The sequence below is a fragment of the Biomphalaria glabrata genome, chromosome 5, assembly GCF_947242115.1.
Source record: "Biomphalaria glabrata chromosome 5, xgBioGlab47.1, whole genome shotgun sequence".
NCBI classification, from domain to species: Eukaryota; Metazoa; Mollusca; class Gastropoda; family Planorbidae; genus Biomphalaria; species Biomphalaria glabrata.
Window position 1 is genome coordinate 17147326 of NC_074715.1, and position 25966 is coordinate 17173291.

General features: G+C 29.6%; 2 protein-coding genes across 6 annotated transcripts in view; one reads left to right on the top strand and one right to left on the bottom strand.

Moving 5' to 3' along the window:
* LOC106064372 (lipoxygenase homology domain-containing protein 1-like) overlaps window positions 1-19122 on the bottom strand; it is a 50810-nt gene extending 31688 nt beyond the window's left edge. For 2 of the 5 annotated variants that reach the window (XM_056029832.1, XM_056029828.1), the window contains exons 1-27: window positions 19042-19095; window positions 17907-17957; window positions 16740-17109; window positions 16044-16270; window positions 14743-14991; window positions 13565-13829; window positions 13147-13310; window positions 12882-12971; window positions 12628-12760; window positions 11989-12219; window positions 11770-11851; window positions 11050-11140; window positions 10661-10790; window positions 10398-10501; window positions 9873-10049; window positions 9504-9719; window positions 8299-8476; window positions 8068-8169; window positions 7769-7929; window positions 7419-7538; window positions 5757-5868; window positions 5459-5610; window positions 5130-5287; window positions 4518-4573; window positions 899-922; window positions 466-632; window positions 223-312 (exon numbers count right to left, since the gene is read on the bottom strand). In XM_056029832.1, the coding sequence (XP_055885807.1) occupies window positions 223-312; window positions 466-632; window positions 899-922; window positions 4518-4573; window positions 5130-5287; window positions 5459-5610; window positions 5757-5868; window positions 7419-7538; window positions 7769-7929; window positions 8068-8169; window positions 8299-8476; window positions 9504-9719; window positions 9873-10049; window positions 10398-10501; window positions 10661-10790; window positions 11050-11140; window positions 11770-11851; window positions 11989-12219; window positions 12628-12760; window positions 12882-12971; window positions 13147-13310; window positions 13565-13829; window positions 14743-14991; window positions 16044-16270; window positions 16740-17025 (3765 nt within the window). In that variant the 5' untranslated portion in view covers window positions 17026-17109; window positions 17907-17957; window positions 19042-19095. Of the gene's footprint in view, window positions 1-222; window positions 313-465; window positions 633-898; window positions 923-4517; window positions 4574-5129; window positions 5288-5458; window positions 5611-5756; window positions 5869-7418; window positions 7539-7768; window positions 7930-8067; window positions 8170-8298; window positions 8477-9503; window positions 9720-9872; window positions 10050-10397; window positions 10502-10660; window positions 10791-11049; window positions 11141-11769; window positions 11852-11988; window positions 12220-12627; window positions 12761-12881; window positions 12972-13146; window positions 13311-13564; window positions 13830-14742; window positions 14992-16043; window positions 16271-16739; window positions 17110-17740; window positions 17853-17906; window positions 17958-19041 lie in introns of all 5 variants that reach the window. The other 3 variants (XM_056029831.1, XM_056029830.1, XM_056029829.1) reach the window with 3 other exon arrangements.
* A 55-nt stretch (window positions 19123-19177) lies between these two features.
* On the top strand, window positions 19178-25419 carry LOC106064340 (high affinity copper uptake protein 1-like). Its single transcript, XM_013222854.2, has 5 exons — window positions 19178-19299; window positions 20584-20669; window positions 20809-20875; window positions 22243-22348; window positions 22823-25419. The coding sequence occupies exons 2-5, from the start codon at window positions 20661-20663 to the stop codon at window positions 23178-23180; spliced, it is 540 nt and encodes a 179-aa protein (XP_013078308.2). The 5' UTR covers window positions 19178-19299; window positions 20584-20660; the 3' UTR covers window positions 23181-25419.
* The last annotated feature ends 547 nt before the right edge of the window (window positions 25420-25966 follow it).

Below are 25966 nucleotides of genomic sequence, written 5' to 3' on the forward strand. Positions count from 1 at the left end.
TGAGTGGAGAGCCACATCTTCCTCTAAAAAGAACTAAAATTGTTTTCTAGTGATTTTTTTTTGTTTAATTCAAGAGCTTATTTTTTAAAAATCCAACAAAAGGCACCTTGGTAAATACTTCATACTGCTCATAAAGGGATACAATCTTGAGGACTTTTGTATCAGGGGAAAGAAATACTTATATGCTCTTCAAGCTTATACATTATGAGAAAACAAAATTACCTTTTCAACATGCCAATCACTTCCGGGTATTTCTTCTGTCAATCCTAGCCTCACTTTGTAAATAGAATTTAACTTCTGAAAAATTGTTCGCTGCAAAGATAAAAAAAAAAAAAAAGTCAAATGCAGTAGCATAATAATACACTAGTAATGAATCTACAAGCTGTTAAGTCAAACTTGAAAAATTTAACTTTATGTCTTGTTACACAGATAACAAGGAACACACATTGTTAACAAGACACTTACTTTAAACTCATCTGTTGCTCCTGGTTTGAAAAATCCATCCCGACCAGCTCCAAGGGTCAGAGAGGAAACTGAGCCATCTTTACTATAGGCATACAGCATGGCTGTGTCGAGCACATTACCAGAGTTTGGATGTGTACTTAGATAGATCTGGACATCTTCTTTGGAGTCTAAATAATAGATTGTACAAGAAACATTGCTCTCCTAAATAAAGATTCTCTTAATTTAATTTTGGTTAAACAAATTACTTTTTAAGAAGCTCTGGACATCTTTGGAGTCTAAATAACAGATTGTACAAGAAACATTGTTCTCCTAAATAAAGATTTTCTTAATTTAATTTTTTTTTTTTATTTACTTTTTAAGAATTAATTGAAATTACATAAAATATATCACATAAATTGTCTTAAAGCATAAATGATAAAATGTTACTTTTTACCTTGTCTTTTGGATGGTGCTGGTTCTAAGATTGAAAAAAGCAAATATTTCAAAGATACATTCTTAAAACATATAGAAAATATAATCTAGGGCCTAAATATATTTTGTAAAGATTTTAATGTTTGAAACATGCACACATACGATTTTTTTAATGCATGAAAAAAAAAAGTTACCTGAATGATACATTTATGTTTGAAGTTTATACAAAACATGCAAAGTTCAACATAAAAGATTCCAAGAAGTTCAATTTTTTAAAATTTGTATCAGCCATTTTTGTTGTCAGATAAACAAAAGTAAAATAGTCCCCAAAAATATCTGAAAAATTGTGATGCTAAGCAAACAGCTTCAGAACACCAGGTTCTCAAAAATTCTAATTAAATTCTAGAATTTCCATTTATGTAATTGATTATATAGTCTTTTAATCTGTTCAATTCTTTTGATAAACAAGTTTTTGTTTTAAAAGAATGATACTTATAAATTAATTATAAGCACTAAAGTATAACACTTTCTTTCCATGGTGTCATTTTGTAACATTGTGTAATTATCAATAACAAAATCTTGTCTCATTAATGAAGTGACTGTGAAACCCAAGGCTATCAGTGTCCAGATTAAATTTTAAATGTTTTAATCTTTGTTTGGCCTGCTTGTGTATGAAAACATAATATCTGTTACCAATATGACATTATAAGTATTAGTTTATGTAGACAGAGCCCACACTTCAACAGAGCGATTAGCCACCACCACAAACATTCACAGATATTCTTTACTCAAGAAAGACACACTTTTTGTTGTACATTGTGTGGTTTAAAAAGGATTGACATGCAGATCAGAAACATGCAGAGATGCAAGTGAATTTTGAGTTAACGTTTAAGTATTAGAAAGATGAGAAGGCTATTAACAAGCATGCTTAGAAATAATGGTGCTGGATTCAAATACAATAAAGAATTAAAATGAAGAACAGAAAAGTTTCAGATTACTACGCCGAATAAAAATTAAAATAAAATTCTAGAGTTTCTTAATTTAAGAAGGAAATTCTAAGCATGTTGTTAGCAACCTTAAAAATGTAATTTTGAAAAATAACAAACACATCTTGAAATGTTCGTAAATTTTATTTATATCTGTAGATCATAATAAGTTCTAATTTATTATAAAGTAGGGAGAATTATTCTTTTCTTTGCATATTATCAAAATAAGAATGTTGATTACAAGCGTAGTAATTGGACTTTTTGACAAAACATTTTTAAATTGTTCATTTGTAAAAAAGCAAACCATGGAAAGGTGTTTTTATCTTTTTTTTTCATATTTGAATTAAATCTCATTAAAAGATTTGTTAATAGCATGAATGAAACAAAAAAAACAGCAACATTTTGATAACATATTTTTAAAAATGCTTTAGTAATTATCACACACAAATTACTCAAACAGATTTATAATGTTAAAAAATCAGGAAAATTTAATTCCAAATATCCCAGCAATATAATCAAAACAATAGCAATAAAAGTTTATAGCCTTCATGTCTATGTGACAATAAACAGAACAATACATTCAATTACAAATCCTGCTGATTAAACATAAAATATTTCAAATCTTTTAGACCATATACAATTTTAAACATTTACCTTTGTTATTCTAGTAAGTCTGTCTAATTATATTTAATGCTTGAAAGTACAAATATTTATTTAAAATTTATTCACATATATATGAATAGCAAATTAAATCATAGCATTCACTATATCCAGGTTTATTGCTTATTAGATTAAACAAGAAAGTTATTTTTTTTTAAAGCAGGATGGAAAAATAATAATAATTGTAAACCATTATAATTATTAATTATAAACCATAAATGCTGGCATGTGGGAAGCAATATAAAATAGAGTAATTGATTAATTAATACTCCAGTGATAACACACACATATAGGTAATCAGTTTAGCAGATGAATTAGTATAGATTCATCAAAACTTTGAAGAATACTCACAAAAGCTGATTTTTTTCTGAGAATAATAAACATTTTTTCAAAATAATAATATTGCTATACATGCCAAAAACCAATATGTATTTTTTTTATTAGTTTTGTTTTTTAGAAAGACATTTTCAGAATGTTATAACCCAAAAATTAGCAATAAGTTTTCTTTAATCTTTTATATTTCGCCATCTCTGTGTTACAGACTTTAGTTGACAATAATTTTCTCAGGTAAGTTTTTTTTTTTTTTTTGTTTCAGCGCAAAAATGAATAGTGAAAAAAAGCAAGAAATATTTTGTTTGCAAACTTATAAAGAGTTTTTTTTTGTTAGTGGGTTTTAAAAGATTGCTATGTGTAGTTCAGTGCTTCTTCAGTTATTTATCTTGGGGTGGTTGGCTGGATGGGTTGCATTGCAACTTAGAACAAATCTACTTCTCCCATCCTTTTTCAGAAACTTTATTTTTTCAAATATTGTATCAAAGGTATTGATGCTCTTTATACATAGTTATAATAGTGAGATCCAAAGTTCATGAGTGTGGACCCAAATATTTTATTCTACTTTACACTAAGACATGAAAGGTGTTAATCATATGCTAGATATAAAAAAAACTTGCTTAGGAAAAAAATTTAATTTCCAATAGATGAAGAACCTTTTTTTTTTTTTTTAAATTCTATAATGAGGAGTATTTTTATTATTGAATAAATTAACCAAAGAATTAAAAATAATAAATTTTTTTTTTTAATTTTAAACCTTAAACACATTACTGGAAGGAAGAAGTATAAACTTATTTTTAAATCCATTATAAACAAGATGAAGAACAATTTCCAATTTTGTGTAAAAATTTTATACAATTTAAAAATCAGTAGATGGAGTAAGTCTTCAACGGGTAGTGGAATTTAATGTAAATTGTGAAAAATGGGGGAAAAGTCATTCTAGATTTTACATTTCCAATAAACTGCCACCTACCCCCAGCCTATAGCTGTAAACTTAAATAAAAAATATAATAATTTTACATAAACTCATATAATTCTATGATGTGTTTTGTTACATACTTATGAACAAACACAGATGTTATGGTAAATGTTTTTTTTTTTTCATTGTTCAATTTTCTGGATTAATCACTCCAGACTCTCCATGCATGTTAAATAAAGCCTTTTTTTTTCTAAACAATAAAAAAAAAAGTCTTTACATTAGCATAAAATGAATTATTTATAGATACCTGAGTTGTTAAAATTGGGTTAGGGTTAGGGACAGGGGACAAAATTGGGACAGGAAAATATTAAAATAATTTTTTTTGTGCATTTTTTTTCATAACCTCTTTTAATTTGTTCAGATAAAGTATTCTTAACAATTTTTTCACAATAAATAATTAAAATCTTAGTATTCAACATATTTAACAAAGTGGACTCAAACAATAATTTTAGTCATATTAATTAGCATGCAAAAAACAACAGAAATGATGTTATAAACATTAGTTTAATTCAGAAAAAAAAAATTAAGCCAAAAAATTATTCAAAAAAAAAAAAAACTTTAAGGAATCCAGCACCATATATGCTTTGAAATAGCCATTTCATAGGGTATTGAAGATATTAGATTACAGGAATTGTAAGCAAAAATGTTTATCACTGCAAATGTTGAAGTAGAAATCAATCACATACCCTGAACCAAGAGAGTCCTTTCTAGTTTTCTATCTTCCATGTTGGAATCAAACCATCTACACAGAAATAAACAATGTTGTTTTTAAAGCATAATTATTAATATTAAATATTACAATATAATATTAAATAATAGAATATTTAGAAAGACAATTATGTAATGAGTGCTTAAAAATATAAAATTCTTCTCATTCTTAATTACATTTTGTTACTTAATTAAGTTTGAATTTGAGCATTTAATAAAGTTTTAAAAACTCAGTAGGCCTATTTCTGACTTAGATTAATGGTCATTTCTTGTTACTTGGTACATGGTAATTATAATATTTAATTTCAACTAATATATAACTACACATTTTACATTTAGAGATTTACAATATTACTTCGCTTATGTATGGACACCACTGCAATAAGTGGAAAGTAAGGATGCTATATATATTTTAGCATTATATGCATTTTAAAGCTTCATTCCGAATCCATAATTTTCTTTACAGATACTTTATAAAAAAATCTTTTTAAACTCTAATATGTTTAGCAGCATACACAAGTGCACCTGTATGGACTATTTGCATACATTTGATTAAGTTTAAAACATTAAATTTTATTTAATAAATGTACCTGTTACATGGGAAGACAAACTCCATATTAGCAGTCTTTCCTTCTCTAATGACTACTTTTTCACAGAACCAGCCATCACCAGGTTTTGTCTCATTGTGGCCAATTTGAATTTTGTTTAAAGCACCCAGATGAACTGCTTCTATTTCAAATGTGTCAGACTTTGCAGAATAGTAAAATTGGGCCAAATTAATAATTTTTAAAGGAAAAATTTTCATCAAAGCAACTTCTTGTTAATGTTAAATGAAATGTTTATAAACCAATTCTTTGTACATTTCTATAGACCAGTAAATGAATTCAACAACAATATTTCTGTGAAACGTATAGCTTACCTGGCCACGCTGAAAAGGTTTGACCTTGTCTGATATTCGCAATAGTCTTTTGCCTGAATCTCCTAGATCACCAAAAATGTTGAGATGAATCTTGGCATTTGATTCTGAACCAGGTTCTCTCCCCGTAAACACAGTGACAAAATATTTCACAACTAGTAAATAAAAATAATTTCATTGCTTTAAGACACTTTTCTCTAACATGAGAAGAACAAATATCATGCATTCAAAAGTGCAACTCTATTTATACATTATACAATGCCAATTCATTGTATGTAGTAAGAGTTTAGCTTAAACTGACCAGGTAAACCATTAGTCAAATGACCTTCCTTTACTGCAGGCAGTTCCTTGATAATGTCCTGATTGCTGCTCTCCCTTGACAACCAGCAGTCAAAGTTAAACACATACTTCTCCTGCAATTATGCGATAAAATTTCTGACTAAAAATTGACTAAGTGTGAACTGTTCAAGTCTCACAGTATAACACTAAACAAAGGATAAAACATTGAACAGAAACTCGCCTTCTCACTTCTGCCATTCACTATACTAACTTAAAAACTAAACTGACTTTTACTACATTAAGTTTTTATGTTCAACATGTTTAACTTTTATGTTAAAAAATCAAGTACACAGCAGTAAATTCATTTTATTTGCACTGCCTTTGAAGGATCTGGAAAATCCCATGACAAGGTAGAGTGTGTAGCACTGAAATACTTGCTCGAAAAGGTATTCCCAGCATCTTTACAATCCTAAGACAATTCTGCCTGTGCTGGTGTGGTCACATCCACTGGATGGAGGACCATCATATCCTAAAAGTCATCCTTTATGGTCAACTCGCAACTGGCTCAAGAAAAACTGGTTGTCCCCCACCTCTGATAATTTGATGTAATCATACAAAACCTCAAAGCAGTGGACATTGATGTTGACTACTGGGAAGACTAGCCCTAGAGCCACCTATGTGAAAAGAGATGGTGACCAAGAAAGCTGTGAACCACGAGAAGGTACTGACATCTGCTCTGGAAGAAAAGCATGCCTAAGGAAAAATTGCTGGCTCCTCTACAACCAATGAGAATGCTACCTGAACCTGTGATACATGTGGATGGCAATGTCTCTCAAGAATACAGCCACATGAAAAAGTGTTCTGCGAGATGAACCATAGTCATTCTATGACTGAAGGAGGCCAACACAGCTTAATAAAGCAAAATATTATTTTCACTCCCTCTTTTAAAAAGAAAAAGATTATTTGATAAATTATAACTAACTACAAGTAATATAAATTTAAAAAATCAATTCCTACTTTGTTCAAATAATATAGTACACTAAGCATTCATATTTTATTGGACATTGAAAAATAAAGAAAAAAAAATTGGCCAGTATGCAGATTTAACCTAAAAAATTCACTTTTTCAGTGCAACCCTCTATCAACTCAGCTATCAAGCTGTACTACTATGTGCAAAGTTTTAGCTTGAAATAAATTAATGCAGTTTTTACTTCAAACATCCACATTCCAACTCCTTTAGACTAGGAAAAAAGTGAGAGCTAAAAGTAAAGATGGAAAAAATAATATAAGATGTTGGCACAAAGAGAGAAGCAAGTAGCTATTAGACTAACTCTCCATAAGCAGAAATGAAAATATCACATTTAATTTTTATTTTGGTCATCATTTGTATCATAGCTTTTATTCTATTGAAAAACGTAAATGCCAGTTTAATGTTTTATGAAGGACAGAGTAGGAGTTAATTAAAAACTAAAGCTTTGAATGATTGGTTCGATATTTGGAGAACGGAACATTAGTCAAGTGTGGACTAATACAGTTTTAAGATTGTATTATTGTAGCATATTTGTAAACAAAACTATTTTTTAAATGACTAATTTTTGTGTGTTTCAAAATTAAAAAGCAACTACATTATACTATAATAAAACATACAAATAAATACATTAAAATCAAACTAAAGACATTTTACCTGCGTATTCAGATCTGTCAAGATCATTCTCTGCACTTTCCAAACTGGATCTATATTAAGCCCATGAGGAACTAACTCTAACCTTGATTTACGCAGTTTACCAATTTTAGACAAATTGATCTGTTAAAAGTTTTGTACAGAATGACTTACAACAACTATTTTAAAAGTTTTACAAAGTCTAGAAAACAAAAATCTTAAATCTTAAATCTGAAACAATTATTTATTAAATGATCTGTCTGTTAAAGAACAAAAAATCTTTTATTTTCCTTAAAATCTTTCTAAAAATATCTTTATGAGTTAAAAACATAGCAAAAATGTAATGATAATATTACAACAGTATCTATTCTTACTTTAAACTGATCAATGGAGCCTGATTTAAACAAAGGACCTTTGTCACTAGATCCAGTCAGCAAGATTGGTGCAGTGGAACCTTTCTCTCCAAACACTGTCAGCTGCACATGACCATTTTCTAAACTTTCAGCTGTGGTGATGTGGACATTGAAATCTCCATCTAATGAAAACAAAGAAATACATTTTATAGAAGTTTATTTCATCATCTTTCTTTAACATTTCCATCTTCTATTATATCCTTCAAAAACAAATTCTTTTAAACAATTTTTTTCATTATCTAAGGGTCAATATTTTGTACCTTCAATTTTAGCTTGTCTTCTTGTGTCTGCTCCATCATAGCTGGCTCTTTCAGATATTGGTGTCATATTATCATCAGATAGTTGACTCTTTGATATGCCAACTATATTAAAACAGCAAGTCAATAAATCATTGTATAACCAAAAAATTAATAATGTAAGGTCTGGTGATATATTTCAACAACAGAAAATATTTAAGTCATACGCATGATTGTGAAGAAATAAAAATTTACATTCAATGACTTCTGGAAATATATGAACATCATCAGATCCATTCTCAACCATTGGTCGTACATCCCCACGAGGTGTAAAGCCAACAAATGTTCCTCTACGCTTGTTCAATTGCAATGTAAAGTAACCTTTGTTTTTATGTTTGGTGACTAAGAAATGTGAATCTTCACTGCGACTGCCCTAAAAGAAGACACAAATTTATTAACGAAACAGTCTAATTCTGAACTTCAAATAAGCTGAAACAAAATTTTTAAGATTATGGAATAATTCTTAATTTTTATTGTTGGAAGGAAATTTTCATTCAAATATTTCTAAAAAGCCCTTAGAAAACAATCCCATAAACCACCCCTCTGAGAAAGCAGTGGCATTATATACAGTTTGAGAATCACTGTTGTAATATATCAAATAGGATTGTTCCAATAAGTTTGTTCCTTTGGTGTATCACAATTAGAATTAGATTACAATTAGAAGTAAAATACTTGACAGAGTTTAATTTTTTTTTCTCCCATGATATCATGTTTAATAATATTTTAAAATAAATGATAAAAGAAAAAGGTATTACTGCTTTAGGTTAATCTATTTTGAATACTCAATCTTATGAATGAACTGTATGGAGTAAGGGAATGTCTGAAGTTGTGTACTGTGTTCAGTGTATAAAACACTGAGGGTGCCTTAATAGTGAGAAGTACTTGGTGTATTCAGACTTTTTAACACCAACAAAATATATCCCCTTCATTAAGTTTGAACTCAAAAGTGAACAGTTTAATAAACTGAAACATTTCCCTTTTTCTTTTCTTTCACTGTCATTCAATAGTGTAATATGGTATCCATTTAGTGAATAGTCTATAGACAACTTGGTTTTAGTTGGAATGTCTAGGCTTTCAGGTTCAATCAACTATGACTTATTGATTAAATCAAAATGCCACCTTTAATTTGAATGAGAAAAAAATCAATATGACGAAAGAAAAAGTTTCTTTCACAAAAGAAAATATTTTTTCCATTTGTAGAAACATTATCAAATGTTGAAAAAAAAAATTTTGAAAAAATAAATAAAAAGGACATAATTTTTTTCCTATACAAATAGAAGTGATTTATAGCCTCATAATATCTTCAAAAATGTTTAAAATTAACAGCCTGTTTCAATTTGAAAGCAATTAAAATGATGAAAAAAACTCCTACAACCAAAATTAAAAATTAGGCTTCTCACATTAGAATCAAAGACTCCATCTTTGTATCTCAGGTAGAATCCTGGGTAGATCATACTTTCAAACATCCGAACACCTCCTTGGTCAACTTTGTGAACCCTAAAATGAGCTGCTCTGTTGCATCGCCCTGTTGCATAGACAGATTTGTCATGGTCTACACTGATAGCTTGTGTGTTGGATGTACGCAACATGATTATACCCTTGTGTCGCATTATGCCCTGTTGTATACAACATATACAATAATTGATGATTCATATAATAAACATTCTAACATATTTAAATGTTAAATATAAAACATTCTGACAATTGCAAAACAATTTTTTTTTTAAATATTATTTTCAATAACCAAAAACTATTCAAATGCTTCTAACCTTGACATAAACATGAAATCTTTTAGCAGGATCCTTATCCAGAATTGATCTTGATTCCCCCAATTTACCATTCTCTAGTAGACTAATAAACTGTAATGGTGACTTGGCAGCTTCCAACATCACAGTACGGTCAGATTGAACATGGACTCTAAATTCACACTGCGGTCCACCACGTCCCTTGCAAAGATAATGAATAATACAATTTTAAAGGAAAAAATTTGGCAGCATCACATAACTTAATATTTGTAAATACAGCTGTCGTCTAACAATAGGCTTGAGTTTTTTTCTCTAGATAATCTTCTTTTAGACCTATGAACTACTCCAATAAATGCTTTCACCTTTACAAACATCTCCAACTTGTCTAAAGAAGGCCCATAATGCAACTTTTCTAAACTATAGTATAGAAGGTCAGAGAAATCTTTTTTAAAATACTTAACTAAAGGTATGTTAAAGATGAGTATGATGAGATCAAATAAAACATAGGACAATTTTTATTTGACCTAATTGCACAACCTATTTTCTTACCATTCCTGTAATTTTTCCATTATCAACAGCCAAGTGATAGTTGGAGTTTTGAAAACTGGCAAATATTCTGACCATGGGTTTCTTGGAGGAGACAATTAGAGTTGCTAATAAATTGGAAATAAAAAACAACAAATTAAAGTTCCTTTAGTGATAAATAAAGTGATTCAATAAAAAGAATACTAGAAAATTATGTATTGCTGCTTTAATAAACTAAACTTATTTCAAAATAATCACAAACTGTGTAAATGAAAAATAATTATTACATCCTGGGAAAGAGTCCTCCCCAAGACCATCCACTGTGCCATCTGGTTTTATTCTAAGTGCTTTCCCTGTTAGCATAGACATCAGCTTTATTTGAGTTTTGCTTTCAAACTTCCATTTTTCATATTCCCACTGAAAAATTGTAAAAACAAAATGATACATTTTCACTGACAATTTTTACAATTATACATAAAACACACACATGCACACACACACTTAATTATTAGATAATTATGTAGACATACAAATAACTTGATTAATCTTTTTTTTTTTTATTGAGAAATATGTAATCAAAATTATTGGTAAATTCAAATAAGATTAATGTAACATTAAGTTTAGGTGCTAAAGGGCATGCATATAAATTTGAAATTAAATTAAAAAATGGAATTACATTTCTTTTCTCCAGTATATCCTCCAAGTAGTCATCTTGCACTTTAAGTTCTCTGACAATTTTCCCATCATCTTCACCAGAGTCTAGCCACCTGGAACAGGAACATGTAAGTACATGTAAATAATAATGATCAGTTTATTTTGTTAACATACCAATTGTATTATATGTTAATAAGTAATTAATACTCTACTAGTTTCAAACAAAATAAGTTGTTATCAAAACATTTTTGGAAGTTCTATGGCTGATTAAGTAGGCAATGCAGTAATCAGCATAATGATTGAGAACTTCTCTGCTTTCCTAAATTAATATCAGAACTGGTTAAAACTTTTTAAGTTGAAAATAAAAAGCAGTAAACTGAAGACAATAAAAGCATACATGAAAAGAAAAGCCAGGTGATATATTTCAAAAAGATGTTGTGGTCCACCTAAAATAGTCTTAACTCCTCTCCTAACTGATGATACCAGCGTTGATTCCACCAGAATGTGGTTAATAATTATGGAGATAAAGAGTTAACTCTCACTATACATTTTATGTGAGAATCTGAAGATGAACAGAATCTTAAATAGAATCTCTCTTAAATACATTTCTGTATCATGACTCAGTGCAAGAAATTTACTCCATGAAATAATGGACTAAATTAATTAAATGTTAAATTACCTTTCATGGTAAAAAGAATAAATTTCATGAGATAATGGCCTACATTAATTTAATGTCAGTTACCTTCCACAGTAAAAAGAATAAACTTCATGAGATTTTGCATCTGGCTCACGAATTATCAATTTCTCCAGGTACCACCCATCACCTAAATTACAAAGTAAAAACTTTGTAGCACAATACATAGTCACAAAGATATAATTTTAAAAACTTTCAAGGAAAACAGTACCATAACATAAAATTAGAAATAAAATAGAAATTGGCATCAGAGATAAAAATCCCAACCTGGAGAAGTCCCATCATGTCCCACAATGACACGTTTGATGATACCAAGAGATACAGCCTCCACTGTAAAATGGTTGGTCTGTCCTTTGTTAAAGATTTCCTCCTTGCTTTGAGCAAATAGTTGCCGCACACCAGAATCTCCTCTGTCCCCATAGATAGTCAAATAGACATTAGAGCGTGTACCTCCATTCCAAAGATCCCCAGTCACAACAGTCACTTCATATTTGATCACTGTTAATGAAATAATGTTTGACTGTTCATAAATGTAATCTAATTTAAGATTTTCTCATTGAAACTTTGTGAATTTTATTGATTATAACTACAAAATATTGATAACAAATTAAAATATATAAATACAGAGAATGAGAAAAAGTCTGTAACCTAAATTTTGGATTATGTAGAAGAAGAATAAAAAAAAATCTTTAAAAAGTCAATTAATTAAGAACGTATTGATAAAATTATGTATTTTGAATTACGTTTTGTATAGTTCTATTTCAATATATAGTTTTATTTTTTTTTTAGTTTGTAACTTTATTAGTTTCTCTATTTGAAGAAAGATTCTTTCTATTTATATTTCTTTTCATGATTTTCAGCTATTTCAAAACAATAAAAGATGATGTTATCAGCTAAAAATATTACCTGGCAACTGAGGTTCTCCTTTTCTGTCTGCAGGCAATTCTCTACTGATTTCATTGTCACCTTTATTTCTGGCAAGCCATTTATGACATGGGAAAACAAGGAGCTCTTCTGTATCCATGTCTTGCATTCGTATCTGAATTTAAAAAGTTTATTTTTTAACAAAAACTACTTTTTTGTAATATCTTAATCTAGAAACTACTTAAAATTATTTACTAAAAGAAAAAAAAAATAGTGGATAATAATCACGTTCTTACCTCATCACAGAACCAGTCAGGGTCACTTCCAGAATTGTCATGAGATAAACGTATTTTGTAGACTTCTCCAACATCTTTACCTAAGTTAACCTATTGCAAAGTAAACATAATCGTTGAACAACTTGCTGACTATAGTTCTTTCTAAGCCAATTTTGCCCAATGGTAGAAAGGTGGGTAAAAGACTTCAATATTTTCACAAAACAATTGGCCTATACAATTAACTTAAAAAGAAAGAAATTATTAGCTATCACAGTAAAAACTTTACATCAAATTCATCCACTTGACCAGGTTGGAAGTTTGAGCCATATGGAAAGCCAAGAGGAATGGCACCAGAGTTATCTTTGCTGCCATAGACTGTGATACTGATTTGTGCACTTGTACCTGAGCTGGATAGTTCATTTGTTTTACACCATATCTTCCAATGACCCCCTGGTTAGTAAAAAAAAAAAAAGAAGAAATTATTGAATTGTATAGCCCACAGAACTTAAATGTCTTAATTACTGTACCAAAAGTCGAAAAGTTACATTTTACATTTAACTTGTACACTTGAATGGGTAAGTTATTTTAAAGTAATAAATGAAATTTTAAAAATGTTTACATAAATACCTAAATATGTTTCTCATTTTATCTACACTATTCAATGTTAAGAGCAAAAATAATGAAATCTGCAAAATAATATTTACTTGTTTTAGCCAAACGATCTTTTCGTTTTTTCATTCGAGATGTTCCCCTGTCTGTGCTAACATCTACTCTACTGGACAAATCCATCTGACTGCTTGTGTCAATGCGACTTCGGACATCAAAACGGCTATAAGTGCTGATTCTGCTTCTCATACGAGACTCTCTATCTAATGATTCTGGTATAAAGCCAACCATAGTTCTGAATGGCTCCTGGTTAGCTGCTACCAAAATATCAGGCCCATTGACTAAAGATAGGAGGTTGTTTATCTAAGAAAAAAATCAAACTATAATTAGACTTTAGAAAAGTTTCAATAGAATAATAATGATACGGTACTATATACTTTGAATCCTGAGACCAGAAGAGTTTAAATACTAATATGAATTGTCTTGCGTGTCAAAAAGTAATAACTTTGATTTTGTGGAGGGTGGTAAAACATTTGCTATGATACCTAATCCACAGCCCACTGGCCATATACAGCCCATTATCTGATGCTATCCTGCTTCTTAAGACTTTGGCCCACTGTGTATAATGGGACTACAGAGGTTTGGTGCATTGGAAAATTTAAATAGCCCCACACCCTAAAAAACGTTTGGCACCACAGATATTTCTGAAGCACCACAAATACAGAGTAAGACCAACATTATGATATAGAATAAATGTTTTTCAACCACCTGTGATACTGGTAGCCTTAGGGGATGATGGGGCCTAGCATGTTGGTCTGCAGCTATAAAAAAAAATTGGAATGGGAAACGAATATTTAAAAAATAGATCAAATTAGTTATGTGTAATGGTCATTTGAGTAAAATTAAAATAAATTATAGCTACTTCCATGCTTATAGCATGCTCAGAGTGCTATGCCAATCTCATTTGTGGACCGGGGGGGGGGGGGGGGTATCCGGGAGAAGGTTTTTTGTGCTGCCTTTAGGCGCCCAGTAAACACAACTCTGCCCAAGTTGGGTGTCGAACCTTGAGCCCTTCCATAGGTAGCCAAACCAAGTTCAAGTGTACTTAGCCTCTGGACCACACTTCCCATGTAATACTTGGGAGTACGTGGAAATGAATCATTTGAGACATGATATTGAGTTAGAAAATAGTTTCTAAGTTAAAACGTGATCTACTTTAACTGCATTAATAACTATAAATAAAAATAGATAATAGATAAAAAATAGTTGCACCTACTGATTTCCCCTCCAACGTGTAAAGCTTTCGCACAGCCATGCCAAACATCCCACTGAGATCAGCAAGAATCTGTTCAAAAGTCTGTGCTGTTCGGCGATTGATAAGCACCACATGACGAACGGAGGGTTCACCATTTTTTAGAACAGTTAATTTTTTGGGTTGTGTTCTATTGTAAGCATTTGCCATAACATGATCTCTTGGTAAATAGCTTCTGGTAAGTCTTCGAGTCTTATTTTCAAAAAATTTTTCCTATAGATAAAATTTTGTTTCATTACTAAAATAATTTTATATTTAATGGACTTAAATATCTTATAACTTAAAATATTTTTTGAAAACCCATACATAATTTTAAAATGTAGAAATTTACTAATAACTAAGTATTTACATAAATAAAATAATAATTCCTAAAGTTTTAAACTTTGTCATTTTTTTAAATATCAACAGTAAAAATATTTTTGATTACATTCTTAATAGCGTATTTTATATAGGCTACATCTAAAATTGTATGGTAATAAGAAAAAAATAATTTACAATGATGATTATTTCCTAACACAAAAATATATTTTGATATGATGGAATTTATCATATAAATATAATATTCAGTATATTATATTTTTTTCTCAACTATTAAAATATTTTTTAACATGTTGTTTTTTTTTTAAATCAACTGTGAGAGAACCCAACAGAGAGATAAGTAAAACACACACACAAAATCTTCAACCCAAAAATAAAAAAGGAAAAATTTGAAGTGCAGATTTTCTCACCTTCTTCATCTCTTAAAGCAATTTAGATTAGGCAAGCTTTATTTGATAGAAACAATTCTTTTTTAGAAAATAACATAACTAAACATTATTTTTAAATAGCTAGTACATAAATCTGGTTTTAGAATGTTAGGAACTAAGAGTAAAGACAAATAGTAAATCTGCATTGATTAGAATTTCTCAGAAAATTTATCATAGAATTTGCCTCCCATAAAAAAAAAACGTGAAAAAAACTTTTTGAAATATATATTTGATAAAAGATTATATTTATATATGAATTTTTAAATAGATTATTTAAAGCCCAACCAATTTTTTTATACAGGAGCCAGTGTTCTGGCAACGCAACACAAGTTGCACAAGCTTCATAAGTCGTTTAACTTTTATATCTCAAATCATGAAAAACACATGTTTACTTGCAACTTATTAAAGAAACAATTTAATAACAAAAAGTTGCATACAACTGTGGTTTCTTATTAAAATCATTGTTTAAAATCTGGCACACATTATTAAACACATTCTAAAATCACCAACATTTATCACCTGCAACAAACGATTCAATTCCTTGGTGCCACTTGATGGCTTTTGGTAATGCCAAGTCAGTGGAGGCACCACACTGTTTGGATCCAGACCTTTTGCCTGCTGACGCAGTGGGGAACAAATGTAGTTACCATTGTCCTCTAGCATATCAAGGGAAGTAATCCTGTCTGATCCATGTGGCGTATAAATACTCCTTACACCAAATGGAAGAGTGACTTTTAAAGACAGCTCTACAATTATAAAAAGAAGAGTCAATATCAGACTCAAATATTTTAATGTCCTTCTTTGAAGAATACATTTTTTTTTTTAAACAGACATAGATCTACACATTTTTGATATCTTGGGTACTTTTAATGATAATTAAATATTTACAGTTTAATTTAATACTTAACGATAAGGACAAATATGAATGAACAGACTCTCATTAATAGAAAGATACACATTTAAAAAGTGTTTAACTCTGGCACCATTCAGTCAAAGACTCAATAGGAACTTAGCTGAAAGCCTAAAGAAACCTTCCCCTTGATACCTCCACATGTTTGCCAAAAATAGGGCACTATGCAATTAGAGATGTTCTATACAAAACAATTTAAAATTCAAATTAAAAATATAAAATAGAGATAAAAGAATACTTGCCAGAAACAAAAGAATGCTTGCCAAAAATAATAGAATACTTGCCAGAAATAATAGAATACTTGCCAGAAACAAGAGTCTCTAGTCTGGAAAACTTTTTAGGATGTACACAAACTTTGACAGCTTTGAACTTGGTGTCTCCATCACGATAGAAATAACAGGTCTTGGCTCTCTGTGGCTCCTGGATGACTTTTCTGTAGGGGTCTGGGGATGGTGCTGATTGTTGCTTGAATCTGCTTCTTCTTTCAGGACTTTTGTAATTATTGTGATGTCCTGGTGCCGGGAGAGCATCATGCTTATAATCTCGCTCTCTTACAGGACTAAATGATTTGCTCCTTTTTTTTGACGGCATCTGAATTATTACAAGTTTCAATTAGAAAGCAAATTATTTGTCATACCGGTACATTGTTGTTCAACTATGCCATCAAATAATGATCTGAAAAAAAAAAAAAAAGTTAATAATATTATTAAGTTATAGAGCTTTATTATAAGGAATTTTTAAAAGCTTTAAATACTGATTACCTATGTGAATATGAGTTTGGCTAACAACCCATTCTATTAGTAAATTACAACCAATACATCTATACATAACTACTAACTTATATTTTTGTAACTGAAAGAGTGTTCTGAGTTTAGTGAACTTATAATATATTAATCAACTTTATCAAAAAGTGCATAATAGAGAACCTAATTTAAATTTTCAATGTAATTGATTTGATCATATTCAATTCAGAATGTAAATAGGTCTGTACTTCTGAACAAAAATTGTTGAAAATATTAATCTGCATAAACAACTGAATTTATTCTGAAATGGATGGTGGAAACTTTATTATTGATTTAGAGCTATTGAAATTGGGAAATTATTTTTTTTTTAAGTAAAAAATAATAATAAATGGTTGGGAAAATAAAATATACATAGGTCTCTGCTCCAAAAATTGTATGCATTGTACAACCTATATAAAGTTACTCTAACATTAATTTTTTTTTTTCAAAAATAGTTTTATAATAGCAAATGAGAATGAAATGGAAAAAAGAAAAAAAAAAGAATTATAGCTTTCAAATCTCACTTGTTCAACTCATACAAAAAAAATTCTTTTGAATTCAAACTTTAAAAATCTCATATCTCACTTTAGGCTATGTGTGATGAATGGATAAATGAATGGAACAAATAGGTTAAACCTGCAAATTAAAAAATAAAAAAAAGTTACTTTATTGTGCTACATATACACTCACTTTAAAGCAAATGGTCACTTAAGATACTTGCCATGCACCACTCATGCTCACCTAAAAAGCATTTTTACTTTCAACATATATAGATATATACAATAATAGTGAGAGTTTGTACTTTTACAAGTCAACACTCTGGCTGGCAAAAAGGAAGAACTACTCAACAATGACGAAAGATGAGTTTTAAGACATGACTTACTATCAAAAGTCATTCTTCAAGGTACAGTGGAAAGAAATCAAAAAAATTAAGGGTCATCCAAAGAAAGCTGGCTGGATAACATAAAAAAAAAAAAGAATGGACAGGCCTCTCTTTTAATAAACTGCTAAGAACAACTGCTGATCAACAAAAGTGAAGGGTTTTGTTACACTATTATACCCCTTACAAGGAAAGTCAATTTTATAATTAGGGACAGATGAGATGAAAAATGATTACAGACAAGTTGATACATAATCATTATGATAATCATAATGTCATAATTATAATACATGCATATTCTTTATTGACTTTAAAAAAAAAACTGCTTAGAATAACTGAAATCATTCTAGACTGTGATTTTTGTGATAATAATTTATTAATAATTATTATTACTACTAATAAACTTCTAGATCTAGTTCTATCTAGACTCTATTAGTCTATTATAGTCTATACTTAGTCTATAGGGCCTACTAATACATGCTAGACTAATTTAATCCTAGACTAGATTTAGTAGATTCTTGAGTAACTCTATCTATACTCTATAATAATAATATTAACTCTAATATTAACTCACTCTTTCATCTATGTCTATAGTGGGATAGAGTATTAATAGTATTATAATATAGTATAATTATAATAGGTCTAGACTTACCGTAAAATCTAGTTAAATCTACGTATCTAGTAGACTATTATAATTTATATTATAGGTCTATAATTATTATTATCACTAGTGTCACTAGTCTATTATTATGATTTATAATGAATAGTCTATATTCTATATAAATTAATTAATAAAAAAAAAATAGAAGTAGTCTAGAACTAGATTTCTAAATCAAGTCTCTAATTATTGGTAATAATAAATTGAATATTTTTTCAGTGATATTTAGAATAAATCTAATGAATTTTTTTTTTTAAACATACAAGACTTAAATTAATTTTACCAACTTTTTTTTTGTTTTTTCGTATGTCCAGATCTCCAGCAGTTTGCATAGAGAAAGTTGGTGCGTTACTAACCACGTGATGTAAACTTTCCACGAGAAGGTAGTGATTGAAAGTTATTTTAAAATACGGATGTTTACGTGACCAAATAAAAAAGCAAAACTTCCTTTTTCCGTGTCTAGATCTATTGTATGGACTAGATTATTTGCTGTCACATTAAATTTAAGGAAATGGTGACACCTTCCAATATTGGGTACAAGAACTGTAAGTTGAAACACTTTTATAATTATTAAGATCTAGACAAGTAACTAGTCTATAGATATAGACTCTATATTTATATCTAGTTAGGTTAGAAATGAGTATGATCAGTAGTATCTCAGAGTATCTGAGTCTCTCTACTAGTACTTCTCAACTAGTATTTCTATAAATATAATATTATTTAATATAAATATTTATATGGAAGTCTTTAGAGTCTAGTCCTAGAATCTATACTTACTATAGACCTAGACTAGACTCTATTCAGTCTTAGTCTAGTGACTAGATTCTTATAGTCTTAGTGTCTTAGTCGACTCTAGTTTTTTCAACACTGGATCCATTTAATTAAAACAAAACCTAATAAAATACTCAGAAAGACACATGATAAAGGCAAAGGCATTTTCCATGTCCATATGCTAGGACTAGTACAAGTAGTAGGACAAATTTGTACAAATACTCCTTCTTCCCTAGTGATAGAATAGAGCATGGAATGGTTTGCCAGAAAGCAAGAGACTTGGGTCTTGGCAGAGTGTAAGTATAAGTGATTGATCTCATAATAACATGCATGGCTAGATTGAACTGCTGGGGACTCAAGTATTTGGAATATATCATGCTGAAACGTCCCTTGCGCCAAAACAGCTTGCACCAAAATATCACGTACCTGTAGGACATAATCATCTTCTTTTTGTAGTAACGTAGATGTATTATATAAGATAAGATGAAACATGCGTAGAACATAATTATCATCTCTTTTGTAGTAACATACCTGTAATCTATAAGATTTAAGGAGAAAGAAGATTTGTATGCATAATCTCTTATCTTTTACTCCCCAATGTTCCATGGATAACATATTAGATGTCTTAAATTTGGTTTTAGAGACTTATCATATTTTATAAAAATATAGGCATTTCTTCAAAAAAGGAGATGAGTGAATGTTCTGTGTATTCCTAGTTGAATCTAGTTATTCATGTTAATTAATTAATTAAATTCTGCCAAGTCAAGGAATGTGCCTTTTTCTTTGTGCCTTTCTTAGTATTTTATTAGGTTTTGGTTTTGTATTTGAAGAATATGGTTCACTTTTTTATGTATAATTACTACTTTGCTTGTAAGTCTTCTATCCTGGAAGGGTTTCTAAATTGAGTTATTTTACTAAAGGTGTTAAACTCTATCAGATGTGAATATTCTCAATATTCTAGTTTTGTGTCTGTTCCAGTTCAGTAGTTGGCTTTAATAATTAGCAGCTACTTTTTATTGATGATTGATAATAATATAAAGCTTCTTTTTTTGTTCTAGGGTATTAAAGATTCTACTATTTACAACTCAAAGGTTCTTGGCTCTGCTTATCATAAATCTCCTTGATATCTTACAGAATGCATAGGGTAAACTAAGTTTTTGTTTGAATAATAGGAAAAATAAAGTTTTTCTTATACAATGCATAAAATATTATAAATACAATACATAAAATATTAGCTACTTGGAGACAAAATAAAATCTAAATTTTTGTTTTATGTTGTTTAGTCAGTGTTCCATGTTGAGACTGGTTTACCACTGCTGTTTCCAAATTGGATATTACATGGGAAAAAAGGTTAGTTTTCAGGTTGACATTAAATTCCATATTTAGATATATAATTTGTACTAGGTTTTTTTTTTTTTTTGTTTTTGTTTTTTTTACCTCTGTCCATCAGTTTTGTCAGTCTTTTATAATGATTTGCAATAAATCTAATAGAGTTTTTAAATCTATTTAATAGAGTTTTTTCAAATATTCATGCATAACAATGATACAGCAACAAATAGTGAATTTAGTTTCTAAACCAAGGTTAACAAGTGTCTGTGTTGTGCGGACAATAATTTTGTATGTTGTAAGTTTGATTAGTTTGTATAATGATGCACATCTTCTCCACAGACACCTTTAAATAACCAGCCAATATTTGAAGTTTGGATGATGGCATTTCTGGTGAAAATCTTTCTTCTGCATAACTTTTACAAAGCTTATATCATCTCACTCTGTCTGTCTGTCTGGTCAAAAGTTTCTACACCTTATTTCTGCCACACACAATTTCAGATCAAACTGAATTTTTTTCACAATTATTTCTTTTACCTAACTACACAAGAATCAATGACAAAAATATTGGTAATTGATTATTTTGTTTGTTTGTTATTTTGTTTGGTATCTCAAACAAGGGAAAGAATTGGTACTTGTCTGAAGTGGTGGTATAAACTAGTCCCCTTTTATACATTGTTGTCTGAGTGTTAGTGAACACAATATGAAAATAGGACAAGACTATAGAAACAATAGATAACTATACAATCTTCCATTTTTATAGGTGCTCCTCTAACAGAGTGGTTACCATGTTGGCCTGAGAAGGCTTGAGCCATGAGATTGAATTCAGTTAATTCCCTTTTTAGTCTAGATCTATTACAAATTTAATTACATTGCTGATTCAAACTAATTGATACATTTACGCTTAATATAAGTTTTGTTGTTGTTTCATGGAATAAATAGGAAATCAAAATTTGTGTGTTTGGGGGAAGTAAAGGAGTTTACTGGAAGACTAAAACAATATGTAAATTCTGTTTGTATTACTAAAATGGCTCAACATTAATTAAATGTCATTTTCTAATGTGGTTAAAAAGAGTACTTGCCAATGTTTTACTAGACCAGCATCTAAACATAACATCTCGTCCTAGTTCTTTAACATTTAAAATGAAAAGGTATTACCCCAAATTTTAAATGTTTCCATTAAGACCATTAGCAACAAATAAAACTTCCTCTTGACTTCTATTAGAAAAAAAAAGATACTATGAAAGCTTAAAAGATTTTAAATGTCAAAGAAAAATAACTTATATCAATAATAAACTCTTGGTAATTCTTTTAGAATAATCCAACTTTTTCTCAATATTATTATTATTATTACTATTGTAAATTATTAAATACTTTTTTTCTCCACATAGAAACCTACCTAGCATGCTTAGGACTAGCCCTCATGGGAATAGTCTACCAAGGTGTGAAATTTGCAAGACAGCAATATGGCAGAAAGTGTAAAAATTACAAATGCAAGTAAGTCACAAATTTATTATCATTTGAACTTTTTTTTTAAAAGTATTTTAGCGACTATTTATTTAAGCAAAAATGAAATTTAATACATTTTGAATCTTTATTTCAGAATATTATTTTGGGTAGATCTTGGAAGTTTTTTTTTTTCAATAAAAAATCAGATAATAAATTATTAACATTCCCTGAAAATAAAAATTACTATTTCCTGTGCTTATATATATATGTTGTTTTATTCATAAAGATTTAAACCCTATTAAGTCAATAGTAGTAATTCTCCTGACTGATTGTTTTATGTGTTACACATTCTTAAAGACTTTTTTAATAGTGCAATATAAATGAAAACTTTATTGTTGTTATTAAATAGCACCAAGATTTGGAGAGTTTTGGATTGCACTGTACATTTTAAAAAATGCTATTGAAGATTCAAATTTCTTTTGTTTTGTTTATTTGTAATTGTATGTTTTAAAATTTTTACAGAAGGTACATTCTAAACAAAGGTCATCTCCTTCAGACCATCATGTATCTGTTGCAATTTTTGGGAGGTTATGTCCTTATGCTCTCAGTCATGACCTATAATGTGTGGATTCTAGCAGCAGTGCTGATAGGTCTAGGTCTTGGGTACTTCTTCTTTGGCTGTGGAGAGTATGAGGAAGCTAGTGCAGCTCTTCATATATCCAAGCCATCTAGATCCTACATGCAGACCTGTGGGGATGTGAGTGTGTCAAGTAGTGGCACTAAGGAGCTACTTCTGTACAACAAGGCCGATGATGATGTTCCACTGACTGACAGCAGCTCTCATAATGTAAGGTGCACCTGCGGCACATCTCAACTCTGACCTCTTTAATTTGACCAGAACTGTGTTCACATAGCTACATACATTTTTGAAAAATTACTTAGGTCATGCACTAGAAATAAATATTTTCTATCAGTTTAGAAAACTAACTGCCAAAAAGTTGTGTTTTTTTTTTTATTTTGCAATATTGAATGGGCTATTGTAACAAGTATAAAAAATTTAAATAAGTATGTTATATTTTGCAAGGGGCTATTGGTTATACTCAAATCTAACAAGTATAATTTAAATAACTATGTTATATTTTGCTAAATTAATTCATATCTAGCCACTAGTCTTCCTCATCCTGTCATCTAATACACAGATATATGAAACAACTGCACAGGTTGAACATTTTTTTGTTGATTTGATCAATATTGTTTGGATTTGTTGTTGTTTTTTTTATTGTGGTATTTTTCATTTAAACATGACTGCTTTAAGTATTCTGTATTTGTAAAAATACAATTGCAGGGTACCATTCACCTGTTTTTACATATATATATAATACTGCTTGACTAGCTTTTATAAGGGTGGATTTTATCTTGTAATCCCATTTTTTTTTTTTTTTTTTTTCAAGTTTTTTTTAATATATTTTTGGAAAATGTTTAACCTATTATTTAAAAAAAAATCATCTTAAGTTTAAATTTTGCTTGGAAATTTCAATTAATTTTTTTTTATTAAAAATCTTTTCTTAAATGGAATCCCTTACAAAAAAAAAAAAAAAAGATTTTTTTTTTTTTTAAATGTTTTATCTCTTGTGTTTTTTTTTTGCTATGTCACTTGTGTAGATCAAGCAACCCAAAAGTTAGGCCATGGAAATATTTATTTAAACTAAATGTTTGGGTATTTAGATCAAATTCCATGCTTGTCTACATCTGAGCAAAGAATACTGCATTAACTTATATTGAATTTACAGTGACTAATGTTTATTTAATAATAATTTTTGTGTGAAATATAATGTTTTTATTGTTAGAAGACCAATTTAAAATGTATATGTGCATTTATTTTTTCTTCTGATCTGAAAATATTACCTTTTTGTTTTGTTTTTAACAATGTTTTGAAGAATCTCAAGAACATTTTGAGCACTATTGACACAATTTATGTGATAATAGAGTCCATGTCATTACAACTGCCATAGTTTTAACGGTTTATTTCTCACACTAAGAAAATCAAATGGAAGCTGTTATTTTGTTTTAAAAACAGCAATTTAACTCATATATAAAATGTTTGTAACAAAATCAAAAGATATATAAGATGTTGCTTTTTTTTTTTTTTTTTGACAAAATAATTTCATACCTTAATTTTTTTTTTAGGGGTGAGGGGCTGCTTTGGTCATTGCTGGGCATTCTAAAATATTGATGTATCATATGAGGTAAACTTATTAAGTTTAATGACCAACCTAATTCTCCTTGTAAGATCCATCTCTTAAAATTAAGGCTGTACTGGTCATTGTATGTTTGTGTGTGTTGTAATGTAGAAAGTCATAATTTATTAAAATTATTTAGCTGTCTACAGTCAAGCAATAATGTTTGTATGGAAATAGCTGTACTTTTTGTTTTTATTGGTGTCAACACTTTCAGTTGAAGACAGTGAATCCAGTTACTATGTTTTTTGTCTTTTAAGTTATTATTGTATAAAAATTATATAACATAAAAATAAATCCATCACAAAAGGGGTAGTGTTATCCTACAACTAGTGATTTCTATATCCTAGACTGAATTCCACTTTGGCAGCATTCAAATCTGGATGTTCTCTGGACCACCCACTTTTAAAAGATATTTTATTATTGCTATTGTATACATGTCTTCCAGCCTCCTATCAGCGCCCTCTGGTCCAATCTGTTTTGTGGACATGTGGGACGAGGGGATATCTGGAGAAAAGGGTTTCCATGCATTCTTTAGGCACTCAGCAAACACAAGTGAACTTTAAGTCAAATCTCAAAACATTCTTGTCTACAATAAGATTTGCTATTTTGCCATTCTGCCACAGTTCCCATGTCTGACATCACCTGGCTATCTAACAGCGATTTTCAATAGAATGAAGCAGACCTTACATTGTGTACATAAAAAGGACTTAAGTCTTGAATGACGTTACCTAAGTCATAGGTTATTGTTGAAATAAACTGTGATTGGTCATTGTTTTAAATAAATGTTAAATAGTTTTAACTAGTCCAAGCATTAGTCAGGATTAACTTTTCTCATTGTAATGTTTCAAATTTACAATAAAACTATTGTATTCATTGCAACCATTCGTGTTACGTGTCCATTACAGTACTGCTTGTTCTCGGGGGTTTTCCTAAATTTTTTTTTTAAGAGAAAAAAGGATGTCTTAAAATTTTTTTTTTTTTACTTCTGTATTCTACATATGAGGTTTATAGCTCCATGAATAACATTGTGATAATGTCCTTAACTTTGTGTGACAGCGTTTCTGCTTTTGTTTTTGGTAGTAGGCCTTTCTTTCTCTCTTTAATGACAGTTGATTGCAAACTAATCAAGAAAACAGTTATGCTCCAAAAGAAATGGTTCAGAATGAGCTCAGAGGCCACCAAGCAGTCTTTCTGAAAAACAAAAAGATTCATTTCTTGGTCATATGGTTTTTGAGTCTTTTCTTGATGAAGTTTACAAAGATCTATTCACTGTTCTTCTATCCATATTACTTTGTGGTGTGTGTGTGTGTTAGATGTGCATGCAAGAGTGTGTGTGAGCGAAAGAATGTTGACCTCTGGGCTGTGGTTAAGGTTCAAGGTTAAGGGTGATCTTTTTCTCTCTCTCTAAATCTGCTTGTGTGTTGTT